At 38.6% G+C, this 17942-nt stretch overlaps 1 protein-coding gene across 8 annotated transcripts in view; it reads right to left on the bottom strand.

Moving 5' to 3' along the window:
• LOC111147283 (ADAM metallopeptidase domain 22) overlaps positions 1–17942 on the bottom strand; it is a 220380-nt gene that overhangs the window by 32450 nt on the left and 169988 nt on the right. For all 8 annotated transcript variants that reach the window (XM_022503232.1, XM_022503234.1, XM_022503231.1 and 5 more), the window contains exons 16-23: positions 15953–16024; positions 15624–15716; positions 12708–12788; positions 9878–9928; positions 9591–9654; positions 7161–7266; positions 4841–4960; positions 1290–1458 (exon numbers count right to left, since the gene is read on the bottom strand). In XM_022503232.1, coding sequence (XP_022358940.1) covers positions 1290–1458; positions 4841–4960; positions 7161–7266; positions 9591–9654; positions 9878–9928; positions 12708–12788; positions 15624–15716; positions 15953–16024 — 756 coding nt within the window. The remainder of the gene's footprint in view (positions 1–1289; positions 1459–4840; positions 4961–7160; positions 7267–9590; positions 9655–9877; positions 9929–12707; positions 12789–15623; positions 15717–15952; positions 16025–17942) is intronic.

Below are 17942 nucleotides of genomic sequence, written 5' to 3'. Positions count from 1 at the left end.
GTTATATATGGGATTTCTAGATGAAGAAGACGTTGTTATCCATAGCATGAATGATCAAGAAGTAATTCGATTGTTTTTGCCTTATCCTCCCAAAGCATTTCCCCTTAACATCTCCTCACTTATTCAAGAAAGAAGACTTAGCAGACCTCTTTACAGCAGCAGAACTACTTACTATATGCCTTCTCTATTTTCACTTGCCATAAGAACTCCTATCCTTTGGCAAAGAGTTACAATTGGTAAGACCTCCCTAAGAAAATTCTTGGCATATCCCTGGAGGATCTGCATGGAATGACTAGAATTGAAAGGCTCACAATTTCAAGACAGGGATCCTTTACTTCAAATGGATAATATGACCAGTTCAAGCAAAGAATCAAGGTAGGGTAAAAAACAAACAAACAAACAAACAAACAAAAAACAACGTAGTGCATGCCAAAAGAAACAGAGGCAAAAATGACTTTATTAGTATAAGAAGTCCTAACAGAAAATGACCAAACTGTGATCACCATTACAGCATGTTTTATCTAACTTAGAAACTTACTTATATAGGACCTGCATTATCAGATATGTGACCGGAAGGGTAGAATTTAGTCCTTTAAGCAATGCCATTCTTTTTTTTTTTTTTAAGATTTTATTTATTTATTGGACAGAGAGAGATCACAAGTAGGCAGAGAGGCAGGCAGAGAGAGAGAGGAGGAAGCAGGCTCCCCACCAAGGAAAGAGCCCGATGTGGGGCTCGATCCCAGGACCCCGGGATCATGACCTGAGCCGAAGGCAGAGGCTTTAACACTCTGAGCCACCCAGGAGCCCCGAGCAATGCCATTCTTTCCATTCATCGGTGATAAACATTTCCCTGACTCACTCAGTTTTTACTTCTAGGAGCTATCCTCAGCTGATAGGCACCTGGTGTGGCTACAGAAGGTATTTATGATCTGTTCTAATTGCTCAGTATCTGGACAACACCAGTCATTAAATATTGTGGCCAATGCCCCTTTTTTACACCCTTAAAAAAAATCCCATTACAGTTTATTAAAATTTTTCTCCCAGATCATTTGTAGAAAACTGGCATTATATGATAGGAGAATTTGATTAGGAAGATTATGCTTTTTCTTATTCCCAGGCTCATAGAGATTATACAATAGAAACAGTCTAATGACTATGACCACACTGTTTACATGCCAGCTAGAAACATGGATAAGCACATTTTCCGTTTTCACAAAACAAGCAGGTTAGGGTCATATCTCTTTTTGTGAATAGAGGAGTTTCCCTATGGCAAGGTACTGAATACTTACTCCGTTTCCTGAACAAACAGCGCCTTCTTTATTGCTTAAGCAAGTACTAAAGTTGAAAGAAGCCACAGGAAGACACCTGTGTTCTAAGCACATCATTTGGGGACCACAAGGTGTCCCATCTTCCACATAGCCAAGATCTACATCTTCTTCGAGCTTCACATGCCCACCACTAAAAACAGAGAGCAAAAAGAAAATAGGATTCCATTAATTCACATTCATTTTGAGAATCTGGGGATTTCCTCAAAGGCTCAAAAATTGGCAGCATCAGCTACTTCTGGAAGATAGAATCTGCTTAAAGATTAAAGTGGGTTAAGTGTCGGACTCGAGTTCAGCTAGGGTTGTGACCTCAGGGTGGTGAGATTGAGCCTATCTGGGCTAAGTGTGGAGCTTACTTGGTATTCTCTCTCTTCCTCTTCTTCTGCTTCTTCCCCATGCTTGGATGCACATGCTCTTTCTCTCTCTCTCTCTCACTAAAAAACACCAAGTTAAATTAAACTAAAAAGTGGGCAATAATACTTTTTCTATTTTTCTATTTATTATCTAATAAAAACCAAGACCATAACCATTTCAACCTCTAAATGGAGAAAGCAACTGAATCTTTTAATCTAATTTTTTTTTTAAGATTTTGTTTATTTATTTGTCAGAGAGAGAGAGAGACAGGGAGAGCCCACAAGCAGGCAGAGTGGCAGGGAGAGGCAGAGTGAAGCAGGCTCTCCTGCTGAGCAAGGAGCCGCATATGCAGGAATCGATCCCAGGACCCTGGGATCATGACCTGAGCCCAAGGCAGCGGCTTAACCGACTGAGCCACCCAGGTGTTCCTTTTGATCTAATTCTTTCAGAGATATTGCTATATTTTAGGATTTAAACATTATTATAAAAAAGGCCTGAATTGAAATAGCTTTATCATTTTGCCTTGGCTATCATGTACAAGTCAAGTAAGCCATTATTACTAGTATTTGGTTTGAGAAGTAGGTAGGTTTCAAGATTTCAAACATGTTTCAAAGAAGGATGAGAACTGGTTTGTGTTTACATTTCCCCAAAAGATTGCTAATTTGAAAATTATATTTGAGAATAGTTATATGATTAACTTCACTATTCAATACAGCAAGCCTAACTACTATATAGGAAAAAATAAAACAGAACACAGCTAAAATGTAAAACCGTAATTTAGTCAAATGGTGCCATGTCAATGCCAGTACATAAATCTCCATTCTTTCTATTTCTTTATTTTTAACAAAATGACACATGTATATATTTCAAAGAGTCAAACAGATAAATCTTTTTTTTAAAATTCAATAAAGTGGTTTAGTGCCCTCTCCTTCACCATATATCCCTCCCTGTAGGAAACCACCTTCTACTTTTAACTGATTCTTTTGTTATTTATAAATTCTTCAATTAAGAATTTGCGTTACTATTTTTTATTTTTCCATTTCAGATACTACGAACTGACTTCCCTCAATAAAATTTGAAAATTTGTATCTCTCCTATCCTCCCATCATAAAATTTTGTTTAATCAATACTCAAATCAATAACAAAAATGCACACTATTAGGACTATGTAAATGTTACTTAGTTCTGTGATACAGCATGCCATAATTAAACCTTTTCTTTTCCTGTACAATTTTTCATGTTCCCTCAGATTAGCAAGTCTCTTGTTTGTTGTCTTCCTGCCTACTTTTCTAAGAATTTTTCACTAATGCGAAACTAATCAAACTCAGCTGATCCCCAAATCCCCAAGATGTGTCTGAGCACTAGTTCTTCCTCCTGCAGAAATGTCTCCTAGAGTTTCTATCTGGAGTGTACCCTGTTCCTGTCTGACCTGGCTGTCCGCTGTACCTTGTGCAGAACCTTAGTGTCTGGGGTTTCCCCACACCATTCACTGGAGGAGTGCCCTGACTCTTCACGGTGGGTATCTTGTTTCCTATGTGTCCAGCCTTTCCCTTTCTTAGCTTACGCTTTCATTTGAGTGGAGCACAATTTTTAATAGCTTCCTGAGAAAGGGTATAGGGGAGTACATTTGCAGGGAAATCTGCATATCTAAAAGTATGTCCATTTTCTCCCTTTACACTCGATTGATAGTTCACCTGGGTATGGAACTTAGTTCAGAAATCATGTGTTCCATTGTCTGCTGGCTCCCAGGGCTCCTGCTGATAGATCCCAAGCCTGATGCTTTTTTTCTCTCCTCTCTGAAAACATTTGGGATTCTTTTCTTTGTCCTAAGGTTCTGAAGTTGCATAATGATATGTTTAGATGTGCCTCTGAGTTCACTCATCGAACCTGCACACGGTGAGCCTGTCGATGTGGACACTCAAGTCCATCCTTGGTAGACAATCTCAGTCACTCATTGACGATTTCTTCCCTGCTCTTTTCCCTGTTTATCCTTTCTATTCCAGTTTGGTGAGGTTTTCTCTACATTTCACTCTTTTCCTGCTTTTGCTCTACTTTCTGGGAGGTAATTTCAACTACTGGGTTTAATCTCTACCTCCATATTTTTAATTCCAACAGCATTTGTTTCTATGAATGTTCTTCATCTGTTTTAAAAAACAGCACTCTATTCTTGTTTCATGATAGAAGTATCTTCTCTCTCATAAATACCGACAGGGGCCTTTTCTTCTGGTTGTTTTTATCTTTTTGTGTATGTGTGTGTATGCACGTAGGTTATGTGTGTTAGAGCCTTTCTTCACATGTCTGATAAAGTGCTCATATTTGAGTTGAGAAATGAGGTAAGTGAGAGGAAATTTTAGGGGTCTCTGGCTGACATTGATGAGGCTGGTCACTTGCACACACCCTGACATCAATTTTGCCAGCTGTCCTTCAGTTTGGAAACCTGTTTGATTATCTGTAGAATGTAAAGCTCAAATCTTCCACGGGAGGGCGAGGGATCCCCAGTTTAGGTGAGTCAGGAAGTAATCTGTTGGCAGACTTTCAACTATCTTCTTTATTGTAGCCCTTCTCTGTCCCTGAATCCTTTACTCTGTCTTCCAGAAGTAGCTGATGCTGCCAATTTTTGAGCCTTTGGGGAAATGACTTTATATACCAGGATAGCTCTCCATATTCCCCATTACTGATTTAGGAATTCAGCTTTCTTGATTTTGACAATCATTTGCCACACATCCATTCGTTCTCCACACTCCCAAATTTTGTTTCTCCTTTCCCTTTCTCGACCCACCCTGTGAATACATGAATTCTAAAAAAGAACCAGTTAGTGTCATTTTAGTGGGGTTTCAGAAGGGAGTAAAAGAAGATACGTATATTTAACCTTAAATATGACTTAACCAGGAGTTCTGACTCGTTTTCCTTAGTAGGAATGAAATGCAAACTAAACCTTACAAGATATTCCTGACCCATTAAACATAACTCTAACAACCACAGTCAACTAATTCTTGTCTTCTTTTCAGCCCTTTAGTGTCAGGATTTACTTGGTCTCCCCTACAGACTAGATTCTGTTTCCGCCTGCTAACACACATGGAACTGAAAAAAACAAAGTAACCCTATGCAGGACTCCTCAAAGGAACTTGACCAATGTTCTCATAGAATGGGGGAGATGATTACCTGCAGTTTAACGTCTTTCCCTGCTGTACAACCAAAGTAGATGTGATTTCACCATCAAGTTCTCCAAGCCTGGGGATATTACCAATGTTGGTGCACAAAAGGTAACCACAAAGCACATCCCTGTGTTAAAAGATACCAATTATTTACTTTTATCCCCAAAGACAGAACAAACCATGTTCAGTTAGAACAATAATCTTATCTCATTTTAGTGCTTGTTTTTCATCAACTATATTTTATTTACTCAAATTATAAGCTAAATAAGCCCAAATTAGTTTGCCTCCTGCTTTAGAAAGTGTCTTCCCTTAAACTGTTATCCATGTACCAAAATCCCAAATTGTTTCTTAGCTTTTCCTTTACTGTCCATTAGTTCAAGTATTTCTCTAAAGGAAATTATCCACCAAAATGACTTATTTTAGATCAGAACCTCCTTCCCTAGAACAGACCACTGGATATGCTAAAACTTTTTTTTTTTTTTTTTAATATTTGACAAGTTAATAAATGACCTTTGGATGGGTACTCTTTTGGAAGACAGCTCTTTCTTCAACTTTTTGTCCCAGAATTAAAGAATCTTATATATATAATAGATAGTCACAAAGACTCATGATCCCTTTTTCAATATATTCCACTATTCCCCCAACTACCACATACAATTCTAATTTAACATATAAAATGCTTCCAGTGGTATTAAATACTGTGCTATATCTAGCATATTTTAAATTACTAATATACAAAATAAATAAACACATACACCAATAAATATCTTACCAAGAATGATTAGTAGGCTAGCAAGATTATATAAGAAAATATTAAGCTGAAGATAAAGAGAAAAATTAGAATTTATAACTATCATCAACATAGAAAAATATATTAATTCATCCTTAAAAAATAATTTTAAAGGTTATATCATTTTGTTGTATCTATCACAAACAAAAATGCTTTAACACAGAAGAGATATTCAACATTTTTATAAGTGTCATTTATGTGCATGGAAATTACTAAGTACTTTAGGATATAAAAGGAAAAAAGACACGGTCAAGGAAATAGACTTAGATGAGAAGAGAAACCACACACATAAACAACTATAAAAAGGGGCAGGGAGGGAACAAGGGCCATAATAATAGTACAAAAGACTGTGGGAATTCGGAGAAGAGGAAAATGATTTATTCCTAGAGTAAATCCAGAAACAATTTATACAGTGTTGTCCAAGTGGATGGTGACTGGTAATGGAGTGAGGATGAAGGGTGCTTTGGGAGGAATGAGCAGCACAAGCAGTGGGATGGAGATGGGAGAATACAATGCATGGGTGAGGAATGACAAGGTTTGCTAGAATGTGGAAGAGTAACAAGAAGAAAACAAAAAAATTAAGGTTGAGGACAAACTGAGGGGGGTGTAAAGGGTCAAGCTAAAGTTCCATTTCGTTCATTAAACACAGTAGGACATGCCACAGAGTGCTCAGGGAGAGTTCTGAAATCAGCCTGCCACATTCTACTTCTGCTTCCACTGCACCTAGCTAGATGACCTTGGTCAAATGAATTAACTGTGTCTCAGTTTTTCCTCCATAAAATGAGAACTGCCGTAAAAACTAAATAACATAGCTTATGTAAACCGTAAGACAGTGTGTACCCAGTAAATGTTGGGCATTATTCTTACCATTAGGTACGTTGGACTAGTGAAATTTGAACAAAGAACTAAAAGTCAAAACAATTCAGCAGATGAATATTCTGAGGGCAGCATGCTAGGGACTCCTGGCTTAAGATACTCTTAAGAGGAATTAATTAGCTGAAGAATTAATATAGGTCTTAACTGTGGCAGTGCAATAGGAAAGGAAATGAAGAGATCAATTAAGAAAGAGATCAATTAAGAAATGAAGAGATTAATTAAGACAAGTGGCCGTGATTTGGTGTCTGGACAATGTGTCAGAGGGACGGTGGAGTCAAGGACCATTGCAAGGCTTCTAAACTGAAGGACAGTGAGAATATGAAGACCTTCGACAAAAATGGTGGTTTAGGAAAGTCAGAGCCAGTTAGTAGAGTATATATTCTCCTGGCTTTAGTTTCTGTTGCTTTTGAAATGCAAGCAGGCGCCTTCTAGGTGAGAAAGTCCTGAGGCAGCTGCAAGACCTGGGCCTTGCGGGAGAGGTCAGCATCCGTGTTAAGATTCAGGACTCTTCTGCAAGGTGGAGCTGGAATGCTGGGAAAAGAGGAGCGAAGCAGGCAGCAGAAGGCTCTGTGGTGCTGAGAACAGGAAGGTCCTGGGGGCTCAGAAAGTAATATTTGCAATTAACGAAGGGATAAACTCTGTGCAAACTTCTCGGTCTCACCGTTTGTTGCATTGTATCCACGTGTCTTTGTCTTTCCCACAGTTACCCTTCTCCGTCCCTTCAATATTCAGTTTCTCATAGCAGTATTTGTCCGATGCCATCACCTCTGAAGCAGAACAGTTTTCTATCAGTGAGGGATTTAACATGTGAGCTACTCAAAAGGTTTGCAGTAAGGGAAAAGGAGCCCTTTACGGACTCTTCTTCCTGACAATGGTGCCAATCCCAAAAACTCTACCCATGGTTCTCAAGAGTTGTCCTTTACCAGAAATACCCACGACTCAGCTACATTCCTCATGATTGCTCACTGGAAATCTGGAAAACAGATCTATGTAGATCTGGGATGGGATTGAGGTTTCAAGAACAACACTCATCAGAATGTGGCCAATAAGGAGGGGAAGATGCTACCAAATTGTTCCCAGAATAAATACTCCACATTTTAATCTCCGTGCCAAATGTAACGTACAAATTTCTCACTTGGCAACTTCTATTAATCATAATGACAAGTTTACTAAAATAACTACGCACTATAATTAAAGATTCAAGAAACAGTGGTATAATTTCTCATCTTGTTTACTAATTCTTAACAACTATTAAAAAACAATTTAATTTTATTCTGTTTTAGACAAGCTTGAATTCATGCTAAAGCCAAGATAGTCAAGTAACATTTTAAGCTACATCAGCATCTTTGTCAGGACTTTGTTTTGACTAAAGCCAAGGCTGGTTGATGGAACTGTCCAGGAGTTAGAGCAAAATGACTTCTGCAAATTAATCAAAAGACAACTGTTTGTGTATAGTTAAAAAAAATAATCATGTTAAAAATACTAAGTTTTTTTTTTCCTACTTCTTGCTGTAAGCAACAGTTTTTCTCAAGTGGGGGAAACAAAACTGTATCTCTTTCTTCAAAGTACAAACCTGTATTTCCGTATTTTCCCCCATTCCCAATTACTCAGAAGAGGACATACACTTGTCCTCTCAGAAAGAATTTAGCCACGATTTGTGACAATTAAAGATTATCTTTATAGCTTACTTCCTAATACAAACTGTCTTCTGAAAGAGTTTAAAGCAAAAATTGGTTCCAAAAAGATATATGGCACAGTATTTAAATACACATTTAAACAGAAATATAATTTAAATATATATTTTAGATATAAATATTATATATTTCCCTCCAAATGTCTGACAAGCTTTGAAAGCAATAACATTAAAATTTTCTTCTCATGTGCACAGCTACCTCAGCAGAAGGTCCCCTGTAATTAGGAAAATCAGCTAGACTTCAAGAGAGAAGAGTTGAGGAAGAAAAAGCAACTCTAGATAAGCTGCTACAGTACGAGGCCAAGGACGCCCTTCCCAGGGTCCACGCCCAACCCAGATGGTTGTACAGATGTTGCTTAAGGACATTCAGCTAAGAGAAGTGTAAGTGGATCTGAAATCCGGGTTTGCTCTATTCTCCAGGCTGCACATGCTTCATTTGCTGGGCAGCAAAGGCACTTTCTTTCTTGTCCAAAGGTACAACTGTTGGGTCCCCAGTGTTGGGTTCCCCAATAATGGGTCCATGGTCAAAGGAGCAAGACTGATACAAAGCAAAGGTCAAGCAAAGCTTTATTTTGCACCAAGCATCAAGAATCAAACCGACCGGTCAGGGCCGCCCCTTACAGAGAGGGCAACCCCTCCCTGCCTCACAGACTAACTTTTATAGAGCAAAGACCATGTGGTTGAGCGTGGCCACACATAGGTGGCCAATGAGATTGTAACACACAGAGAAAGCTACACAGTCATGTTAGGTCACACACGGGTGGCCAATTGAACTACAATTCACCCCATAGTAGCTATTTGAACTAGCCTATCACCTTGATCAGAATTGATGCCCAAAAGGCGGGCCAAAAGGCGGGGCCCACACTCCTTGGTAGCTAGGGAGACAGTACGCCCGGCCCACTGATTGGATGTCTCCACCTGGCCTGACTCATCCCTGCATCTGGGCTCTGTTATCTCCACCTGACCTGACCTACCCTTGTATTTGGGCTTTGTTATCTGGAACTGGTTTCCCCCGACTTGCTTTTAAGTAAGTTCCCCTGGTTGGGGGTGGGGGGCAGGGTCAATTTAAGCTTTACTGCATAAACAACAAAATGGCTGTTCAAATGAGGTGGGGACTGAGGAAGGCACGTGTCATTATGAGCACTGGGTGTTATATGCAACCCATAAATCATTGAACACTACATCGAAAATTAATGTATTATACAGTAGCTAACTGAACATAATAACAAAAGAAATTACATATCAAAAATATATTTTTTTAAAAGTGCCCCTACTAAGACCTTCAGTGTCTTTGAGAATCCCCCCAGTCATAAAGTGGCTGAAAATTTACTTCCATCTCAGATGTCCTTTGACCTGATATCATACTTTGAAAAGGATCAAGCCACGCTATTTACTTACTTTGCCCCCAGATGTATTTGCATTGCCTATCCCTGGTTTTACATCTTCCTCCAAAGCAAATCCCCTAAAATGGAAAAGCAAACCTATTAACGATGCAATGTCTGCTTTGTTGGATCACTGAAAAAAATAAAATATGACTGGGAGAACTAGCAGATGAGCATTATAAAACTTTTATCTTCAGAACTGATTACAAAACATTTAAAATGGTTTTCCTATTTTGGTAAGATTTCAGTATTTCTTTCATGCTGGCACACATGAAAGGTTTAGGTAAAGATGAAGTAACCTACCTGAATACCATCACATGAATATCCATCCATTTTATGAATATTTGGGGCACACTAGGAAATGAAAACAGAACTATGAACCAAGTGCACAGCAAAATATCCGGCTGAGCTAATCCCTGTAACGTTTTCTTTCCTTTTTTTTTTTTTTTTTGGGAAAATAAAAGTCTGATAGTATGGCTAAGTCTCTTAAAACATCTGAAAATAAAAACAAAAGAGATCAAGAGGAAGCAAAAGGAAATACAACAATTAGTGCACTTTCCCCTAAAAATATGGATCTATCAGAGGCAAAAAGTTGATCACCCATTAGCAAATAAAAAGAACAGAAAGCTATGACTCAGCCAACCCTAATATTTTAGAGCACCTTGCTTTATAAAGATACACTGTTCTTCGGAGCAAGAAAAACAAGAGCACAAATCAAAAGCAAGGAGGATGCCAACATAAATGGATAAATAACCAGTCTCCTCTTTTTTACCATGAGAAGCACCACGGCCCTTACTCTTAAAATGCCTCCTGAGCAGAAGTCCACCTTGGGCACATTAGAAAAAAAACATGCTTTATAGCCCTGCTTTTCCCTTGTAGCAACTGCAGAAAATTACAAAGCATTCTTAATAAACAGTATTTTAAAATTTACTATACATTGTTTTATTTTTATAATAATTATATACTCACTTGACAAAAGTTAGGAAATGTAAAAAAGGAAAAAAAAAGAAAGAAAGACAAAGTTTCTCATGTTCCCACCACCCAAGACAATAATTTTTCATATTTTGGTATATTTGTCCTCCACCTTTTTCTATAAAATTTGATTTTTAAAGTATGGGTATATAATCAAGTTACAGACAACATTTTATATCCTGCTACTTCCCTTTACTTTTACATCACATGAATTTTTCAGGTCATAACAGGCTTGTTTGTAGGTATCATCCTTAATAGCTATAATATCCTGCACTGAGCTAACAAACCATGTAACCAACGTACTGCAATACTCACTTCCAACTATCTCCGGTTTATGCTATTACAACTAATTCAACAAGAGCATCTTTGTACATCATCTCTGGATCTTGGAATCTGTTTTAAAATTCCTGCTTATGGTATAATCACATTCCAAAGAAGTCGCTCTAATATACTTTCCCTCCAGGAACACAAGGCAATCATTCATCATATCCTCATCATCACTAAGTGTTAGCTTAGAAAAACAATGCTAATTAGACGGTAAGAAAAGAAAATACTTTCACATGAAAGATCTCTAGTCTTTTAGGATGACTACCTTTAAAGCAAAACATTCTTATGATTAATGCAGGTATACCACTACCGAATCCCTCTTCTCTAGAAGAAAAACATGTAGGCTGTCCTTGCTTTGCATAGTTCCAATACACATGAATGCCATGGTTTTGTAAAATGACATCAGTACCCCAACAACACAGTTGCAATTTCAGTTACCACAGTGTATTAACTGTGAGTAATGGCACACAGCACACACTTAGCTACTAGCCCTTCAGTCCATGATCACTAGGCATCTAACAGTTGCTAATCATGGTCAGTGACTCATCTTGTCACTTCTTGCAAAGTCTGCCAGTGACTGGTCACTGTCCATGTTCATTTAGTCCAAGCACCAACAACAAAGGTGTAGGTGTGTTGCCTCTCTCTGTCTCTGGGTAATAGCATGTGACATTTTATAAAACTGGATAATCATAAGAGGGAATTGGAATTGGCCAGCAAAGATAAAAATGCAGGAAAGAAATGAAAAATGATGACCCTAGAAGTGAAATTCAAATCAAACGTAAATTGAGTCACAGCAAAAAAAATCACTGACTGGGCATGTTGATACTGCTATTTGGCAAAAACAAACAAACAAACAAACAAACAAAAAAACCCTCACATTCACACCGTCACATCTCTTGGAGATATTTCATGACATTGAAAATGCAAAGGATAAAATGCTGAAAGCTGATCCAAACTTAGAGGGAGTCCGTTCAATACGGCATAGAGAAGATGCTTACTATGGGTCCTGAGGTTTGTGGCCAGAAGGCATGTAAAGCCCAAACTACTCCTGATGAGGATTTTACAAAGAAAAAAAAAACTTGTAATTCTCAATGTTTCTGTTTTTAGTATGCGAAATAAATCTGTTCATTTTTTCATTTCCCTATTCGCTTAAAACCAAGAGTCGGAGAGGTTTTAATAGGCTGACAACATTTTTTAAAGAGCACAGAACAATTATAATTTTTCACATTGATTATCAAGAAGCCCTTACATGATTTCAGCTTGCACAGTCATTGTTATGGCCTTGCACTACCCTGCAGACTGAGGACTGCCGGTGTATATAATGACCATGTGAAATCTATGAGCCCTCACCAAAGTTTATCAGCTTCCCCATCTTCTCCATTCCCAACCACATGACATTAAATTCAAGAGCAGTTATTAATGGGTGAGGTGATGCAGGTGTCCTCAGAAATAAAGTGTCAAGACATAAGAACAGACTCCGGCTCAGAACTCAGGGCTCTGTGGGTCTCTCTGCTTTGACTGGCTCCTGTTTCCACCAACCGGAGAGAAAATAGGACAAAAAGCAATGCCTCCCACTCTCTACTCAAAACAAAAACAAAATAGTTAAGGCATGCGTGCAGTCTGAGGTTACTTGAACATTGAGACAAAATGATGCTGCACTTCTGCTCAAACTTTGATTACGGAAACTGAAGTCCCTGAGAATAAAGAGAGAATGAGAACTGATGGTGAAAAAGACATGACATCGTGTCCCTTTACGTTTTGCCTGGGGGGCCAGTACAACATAGCTAGCCCTGCTCTTTCCCGTCAGGTTTAGAGTAACGACTCTGTAAATTACCTGGCTTGAATTTCCTGAGCACGTTTCACGAATATCGCAATCATTTACTGCTTCTCGGCACACGGTCCCCATGGGCTGAAACTAAAATGAACAAAAATCGATGTGCAAAACTGCCAAAGAAAAAAAACTCTTGTGGTATCATCTCAAAAAAAGCAAAATGACTATTTTTGGATAGGAATATCGCAAGCAATTTTAAGATGGTAGTCTCTGAAAACCACATGACTGAAGGAAATGTTCATTTAATCGTATATGAAATAATCTGCGTAGTCATCACACATAAGTCTTGAGATGTCTGCTAAAATAGGATCGGTCTGGATGATCCATCTCCCCAGAAGGACAAGTCTTTCCAAGTTCTAGTAATTCTTTCTCCCAAAAAAGGTTTTGGATTTTCACTTTACTCTTCATTCTTATTGGCACATTCATCCCTTTACTCTCTTTTATCTCAACTGCCAAGAGTCTGAACGTTACTACATTCCAGGCTGAATTGCAAAAGTTAGATTTTCTGGCAAAACGATTTCCTCCCATACTGTCCTTTATCTCCTGCTTCATTTTTATACAGATCTAAGGCATGGTCTTTTATTCTTGTCTAATGTTTCTATTATTTGTACCTGCCCATGGGAGGGGTTTTTCTCTTTTCTTTTTTCTCTTGCCTAATTTCAACCACCTCAAATATTCCTTGTAAGTATAGGAGTTACAAATAAATTTTTTAAAAGATTTTATCTATTTATTTGACAGACAGAGATCACAAGTAGGCAGAGAGGCAGGCAGAGAGAGAGGGGGGAGCAGGCTCCCCGCTGAGCAGAGAACCCAATGTGGGGCTTGATCCCAGGACCCTGAGACCATGACCTGAGCTGAAGGCAGACGCTTAACCCACTGAGCCACCCAGGGGTGCCTCTCAGCGTATTTTTCTATTCCCCCTCCTTCATTTCACTATCCTGCCTCTGGTTCCTCCGGGAGTTTAGGATGGGGGCAAGAACTGGGGGTACAGGATAGAGAAAGTGGTAAAAACCTCTTACTTGACTGGAATTGCTGCAGCTAACTTTGTGAGATAGTTAAAATCATGACATTTTCTTGTCATTCTATTTTTGTGTACTTGTTCCCTGAAATGTTCATATCACAAAAAGCCTAATTCTATCCATCAAAATAAAAGTGGCATTTTACAAGCGGGCAGACCTAAAACCTCGAAGATTGAAAATAAATGATTGGGGACTCTTCTGATGCAGGTGGAGAGGCTGAGAGACTAAACAGATGATGCAAATGAAGTCTTAAAATGTCTGTTGTGTGTTCGATTTAATCCTCCTTTTCAATTTTTTTTAAAAAGCTTTCATTTATTTATTTGACAGAGAGACAAAGATTTTATCTATTTATTTGGCAGACAGAGATCACAAGTAGGCAGAGAGGCAGGCAGAGAGAGAGACGGGGGAGCAGGCTCCCTGCTGAGCAGAGAGCCCAATGCTGGGCTCCGTCGCAGGACCCTGAGATCATGACCTGAGCCGAAGGCAGAGGCTTAACCTACTGTGCCACCCAGGTGCCCCTAATCCTTCTTTTCCAGAGAGTGCTTTCAGAGATCTCTGCCAGTGCCTTGCTTGTCTTAAAAAGCTGCCAGAGACCCAGCAGTAAAGTAGAAACAACAGAGACTGCTGCCAGGTCTGGGATGACACGTCACATCTATTCCTTAATAGCTGAACGAGCATGTGCAGCTTGTATCACTTCCAGGAGACCGGGATTGCTCAGCCGGAAGAAAGGGTAACGGTGCCTCTCCCAAACGTGTGGCGTGAGCATCATCCATGACCGTCGTCTCGATCAGCAGGGATTTTGCTCCTGAGGGGACACTGGGCGATGTCTGGAAATATTTTTGGTTGTCACAACTGGGAGGGGTGGTGCTTGTATCTAGTGCGTAGAAGTCAGGGATTTTCTAAATAAGTAACAATACACAAGACACACCCTCAAAACAAAACAAGCATCCAGCCAAAAATGTCAACACTGCCGGGACTGAGAAAACCAGATACATGATGAGATAAATCAGAAGTGCTCAGCACAATCTCTGGCACTCAGTAGACATTGACTATAATAGATTCATATCCCACTCTGCCTTAACTCATTAGACTAAAGATAGTCAATCAGCAAATAATCAATAAGAGAGTGTTGTGCATATTTATTTATTCATTCAACAAATATTTACTAAGAACTTGTCCCAATTACTGGGTAAGTCACAGGCACGGACTCCCTGAAGTGTACATATGGAGATGGATTCTACACCTCACAGCAGCTAATGTAGAACCTTGTGCCAGATTTTATATGAGAAGAGAAAAAAGAAATTGATTTATTTGAAAAAGGTAAGCCTCAAATAACTTTTAGTCATGATATTAAGGCTTAAATATGTGGGGACAGGTATGGGATGCTATTGGGAGGATGAAAACCATGTGCCTAAAGATGCATTCTAAAACCTCATGCATGGTAATACCTGTAACATGTTACCAAGTCTAAAAGTATAGCTTCTACTCCTTCAACAACTAATGCAAGAAAATACATCAAGAAGAACAGCAAGAAAGGAAGAATCTGTTGAATATCCACTTGGCTTTAAAAGAAATGTGCATGCTCCTCAGGTAAGCAGTAATGAGAAGACAAGCTGGGGAAATTAACCAAGTTCAGGACCCAGCTCTCTGACTTACTTTACTTACTTACTCTGACCTAATACAAGACCCTGGATAACCATTTACCCAGTGCACGCCTTAGTGTTCTCAACTGTCAGGGATAAAAAAAAGTAACAGACTTCACAAGATTTTGTGAGCATCCTGTGAAGCACCTGGCAACTTAGTCACTTAATATGTTACACACTACTATTGTTATTACAGCATATTTGCCTAATCTTACCAACTTAATCAAATACATAGTCATTACTCAACATTTATTTACCTTGCACTTTTTACAACAAAGACCATCACTGCATTGAGAGTCCTGAGTCAAGGTGCATTTCTTACAACACTCTGCTCCTTCAAGGACACACTCCTAAGGAAGAGAAATATTTTCAAAACATCAGAAAATGGTGTCATTTTCTAAAAGTACTAGGATATTTTAAATAAATGTATAACCCCCCAATAATAATCTTTCTTCCATATATCCTATAAAATTTCCAGACATAACAACAGTTCTGTATGTTTCAGTGACTGGACCTGGAATGACCTTGAATAACCTAAAAAAACAAACAAACAAACAAACAAACATCAAAACACCCAGAGACTTACTGCTGGGGTCCCACAGTCACACTCCTCTCCGGTTTCAATGAAGCCATTGCCACACTCAGGAGGATCGAGAAGCTGTGAGATGAAACCAAAAAGGGAACTAAAATATGCATAAATCAAGATCAAAGACCATATGAAAAACCATGAACACCACAACTATACATCTGATATACCTGTCAGTCATTTCCAAGAATATTTTTCTTTTTCTAAACTTAAAGGTGTAACTTTAGAACTTCAGAACTGGGAACTTGAGAACAAAAGTGTGTACTTTTCTTTCCATTTCAGATTTAACTATATTTACATATGTAATATGCATATGGATTCCAGTAAATGCCACTGAAATTAAAGATGATCTAGCCATTGACTGAACCCAAGCCAAACTGACTCGAAATTTCATTTCAAGCAGGAAGCAAGGGATTTGGAGACAAAAAGTGTGGGTTCAAATCTTGGCTCAGGTACTTAGCTTGGGCAAAAGGCTTGTCATCTCAGAGCCTAAGCGTTTTAATATTTAAAGTAAAAATAATAATAATATTACCTGCCCATCTACATCACAAACTGCTGTGAGGCTCAAGTTCAATCATCTGTGAAAGCTCTTTAGCAACTATATATCCTTGTGAGATAGCAAGTTATTTCATAGACTATTAGGAAAACACAAAAATTAATAAATCCACTGATTTACTTAACTTAAAATATAGCTTCTCTAATTAATACAGGTTTGTAGAGCACGGTAATAATAATTGGCCCCAGAGATGGAAACAACTTTAAGCCTGTACAAGAATACATTTTAAGACTAATTTTTTTTAATTTTACTTATTTTTTTACACAGAGAGATCACAAGTAGGCAGAGAGGCAGGCAGAGAGAGAAGGGGAAGCAGGCTCCCTGCTGAGCAGAGAGCCTGATGTGGGGCTCAATCCCAGGACCCTGAGATCATGACCTGAGCCGAAGGCAGAGGCTTAACTGACTGAACCACCCAGGCACCCCAAGACTATTTTATTTTTTATCTCTCCATCATTTCCATTATCTTTTGAGCATAACTTATCTTATGGTGATAGGTAAAATTAGTAAGTAGCTGCTATATCCCAGTTATATAATATTCATTCAGAAGTTCATCAAAGTTTACATACGATAGAATGGAATGGAACACACACCTATCAACAGACACACATCCCGAAACACACTTTCAACTAACTAGAAGGGGGAATAACAATAAAAAAAAATTTAAAAAAAAGCAGCAGCAATGACAACAACAAAATCCCCACGGGATTTCAAATATTCTCTCCTCTCCTACAAAATAATCAATACACCTCTAGATTCTGTTTTCAGCTGAAAGGGATCATAATTAATGAGACAGCTTTGAAAGCCAAAACTAAAACTCATCCAGGTAAAAAATCCACTTATTCTTTTACTCGGAGCCCAGAATAAGCTGTTATTTTCATAAAGAGACTTCAGCTGTTTTTCATTTATAGCAGCAGGGAGTTAGTTCAAATGCCCCTTCTGAAACTTCTGCAAAGAGTCTTCAAAATTGTCACTTTGCTCTTCAAAGCAATGTGATACACTTCCTAAATTCTACTGGAATAGACAGAAAATGAGACCAGGTAAATGAGGATAAAGGCAATGCCACACACCACTGTGGTGACCAGAAGCACGGAACTGTTCACATAATAAACAAGAACAAAGCATTCTGCCTTAACATGCAGGCTTTCAAATGCGCAAGGAAGACCTGCTTTCAAGTCAGTAACCAGAGTTTGCTCTGCAAATTGCAAAGTCCTATGACAAAGTCTAAGCACACGAACAGTTTTTTCCTTTTCTGCTTTCAGCAGCCTTGGGTTTCATACTGAGAAGTAATACTAATTTTAATCATATTGCTTATCCTAAAAGGCAGTGGTGGGGAGTAATGAGGGGGAGAAATGCCCCCTTTCTATCAGTATGAGTTGTGGTTACATATACAAACAAACAAAAAAGGAACCAAGAGAATGAAAGAGAAAGGCAAAT

Source organism: Enhydra lutris, unplaced genomic scaffold (assembly GCF_002288905.1).
Source record: "Enhydra lutris kenyoni isolate GAN:26980312 unplaced genomic scaffold, ASM228890v2 scaffoldscaffold16, whole genome shotgun sequence".
Classification (NCBI taxonomy): domain Eukaryota; kingdom Metazoa; phylum Chordata; class Mammalia; order Carnivora; family Mustelidae; genus Enhydra; species Enhydra lutris.
This window is presented reverse-complemented; position numbering and strand designations above follow the sequence as displayed.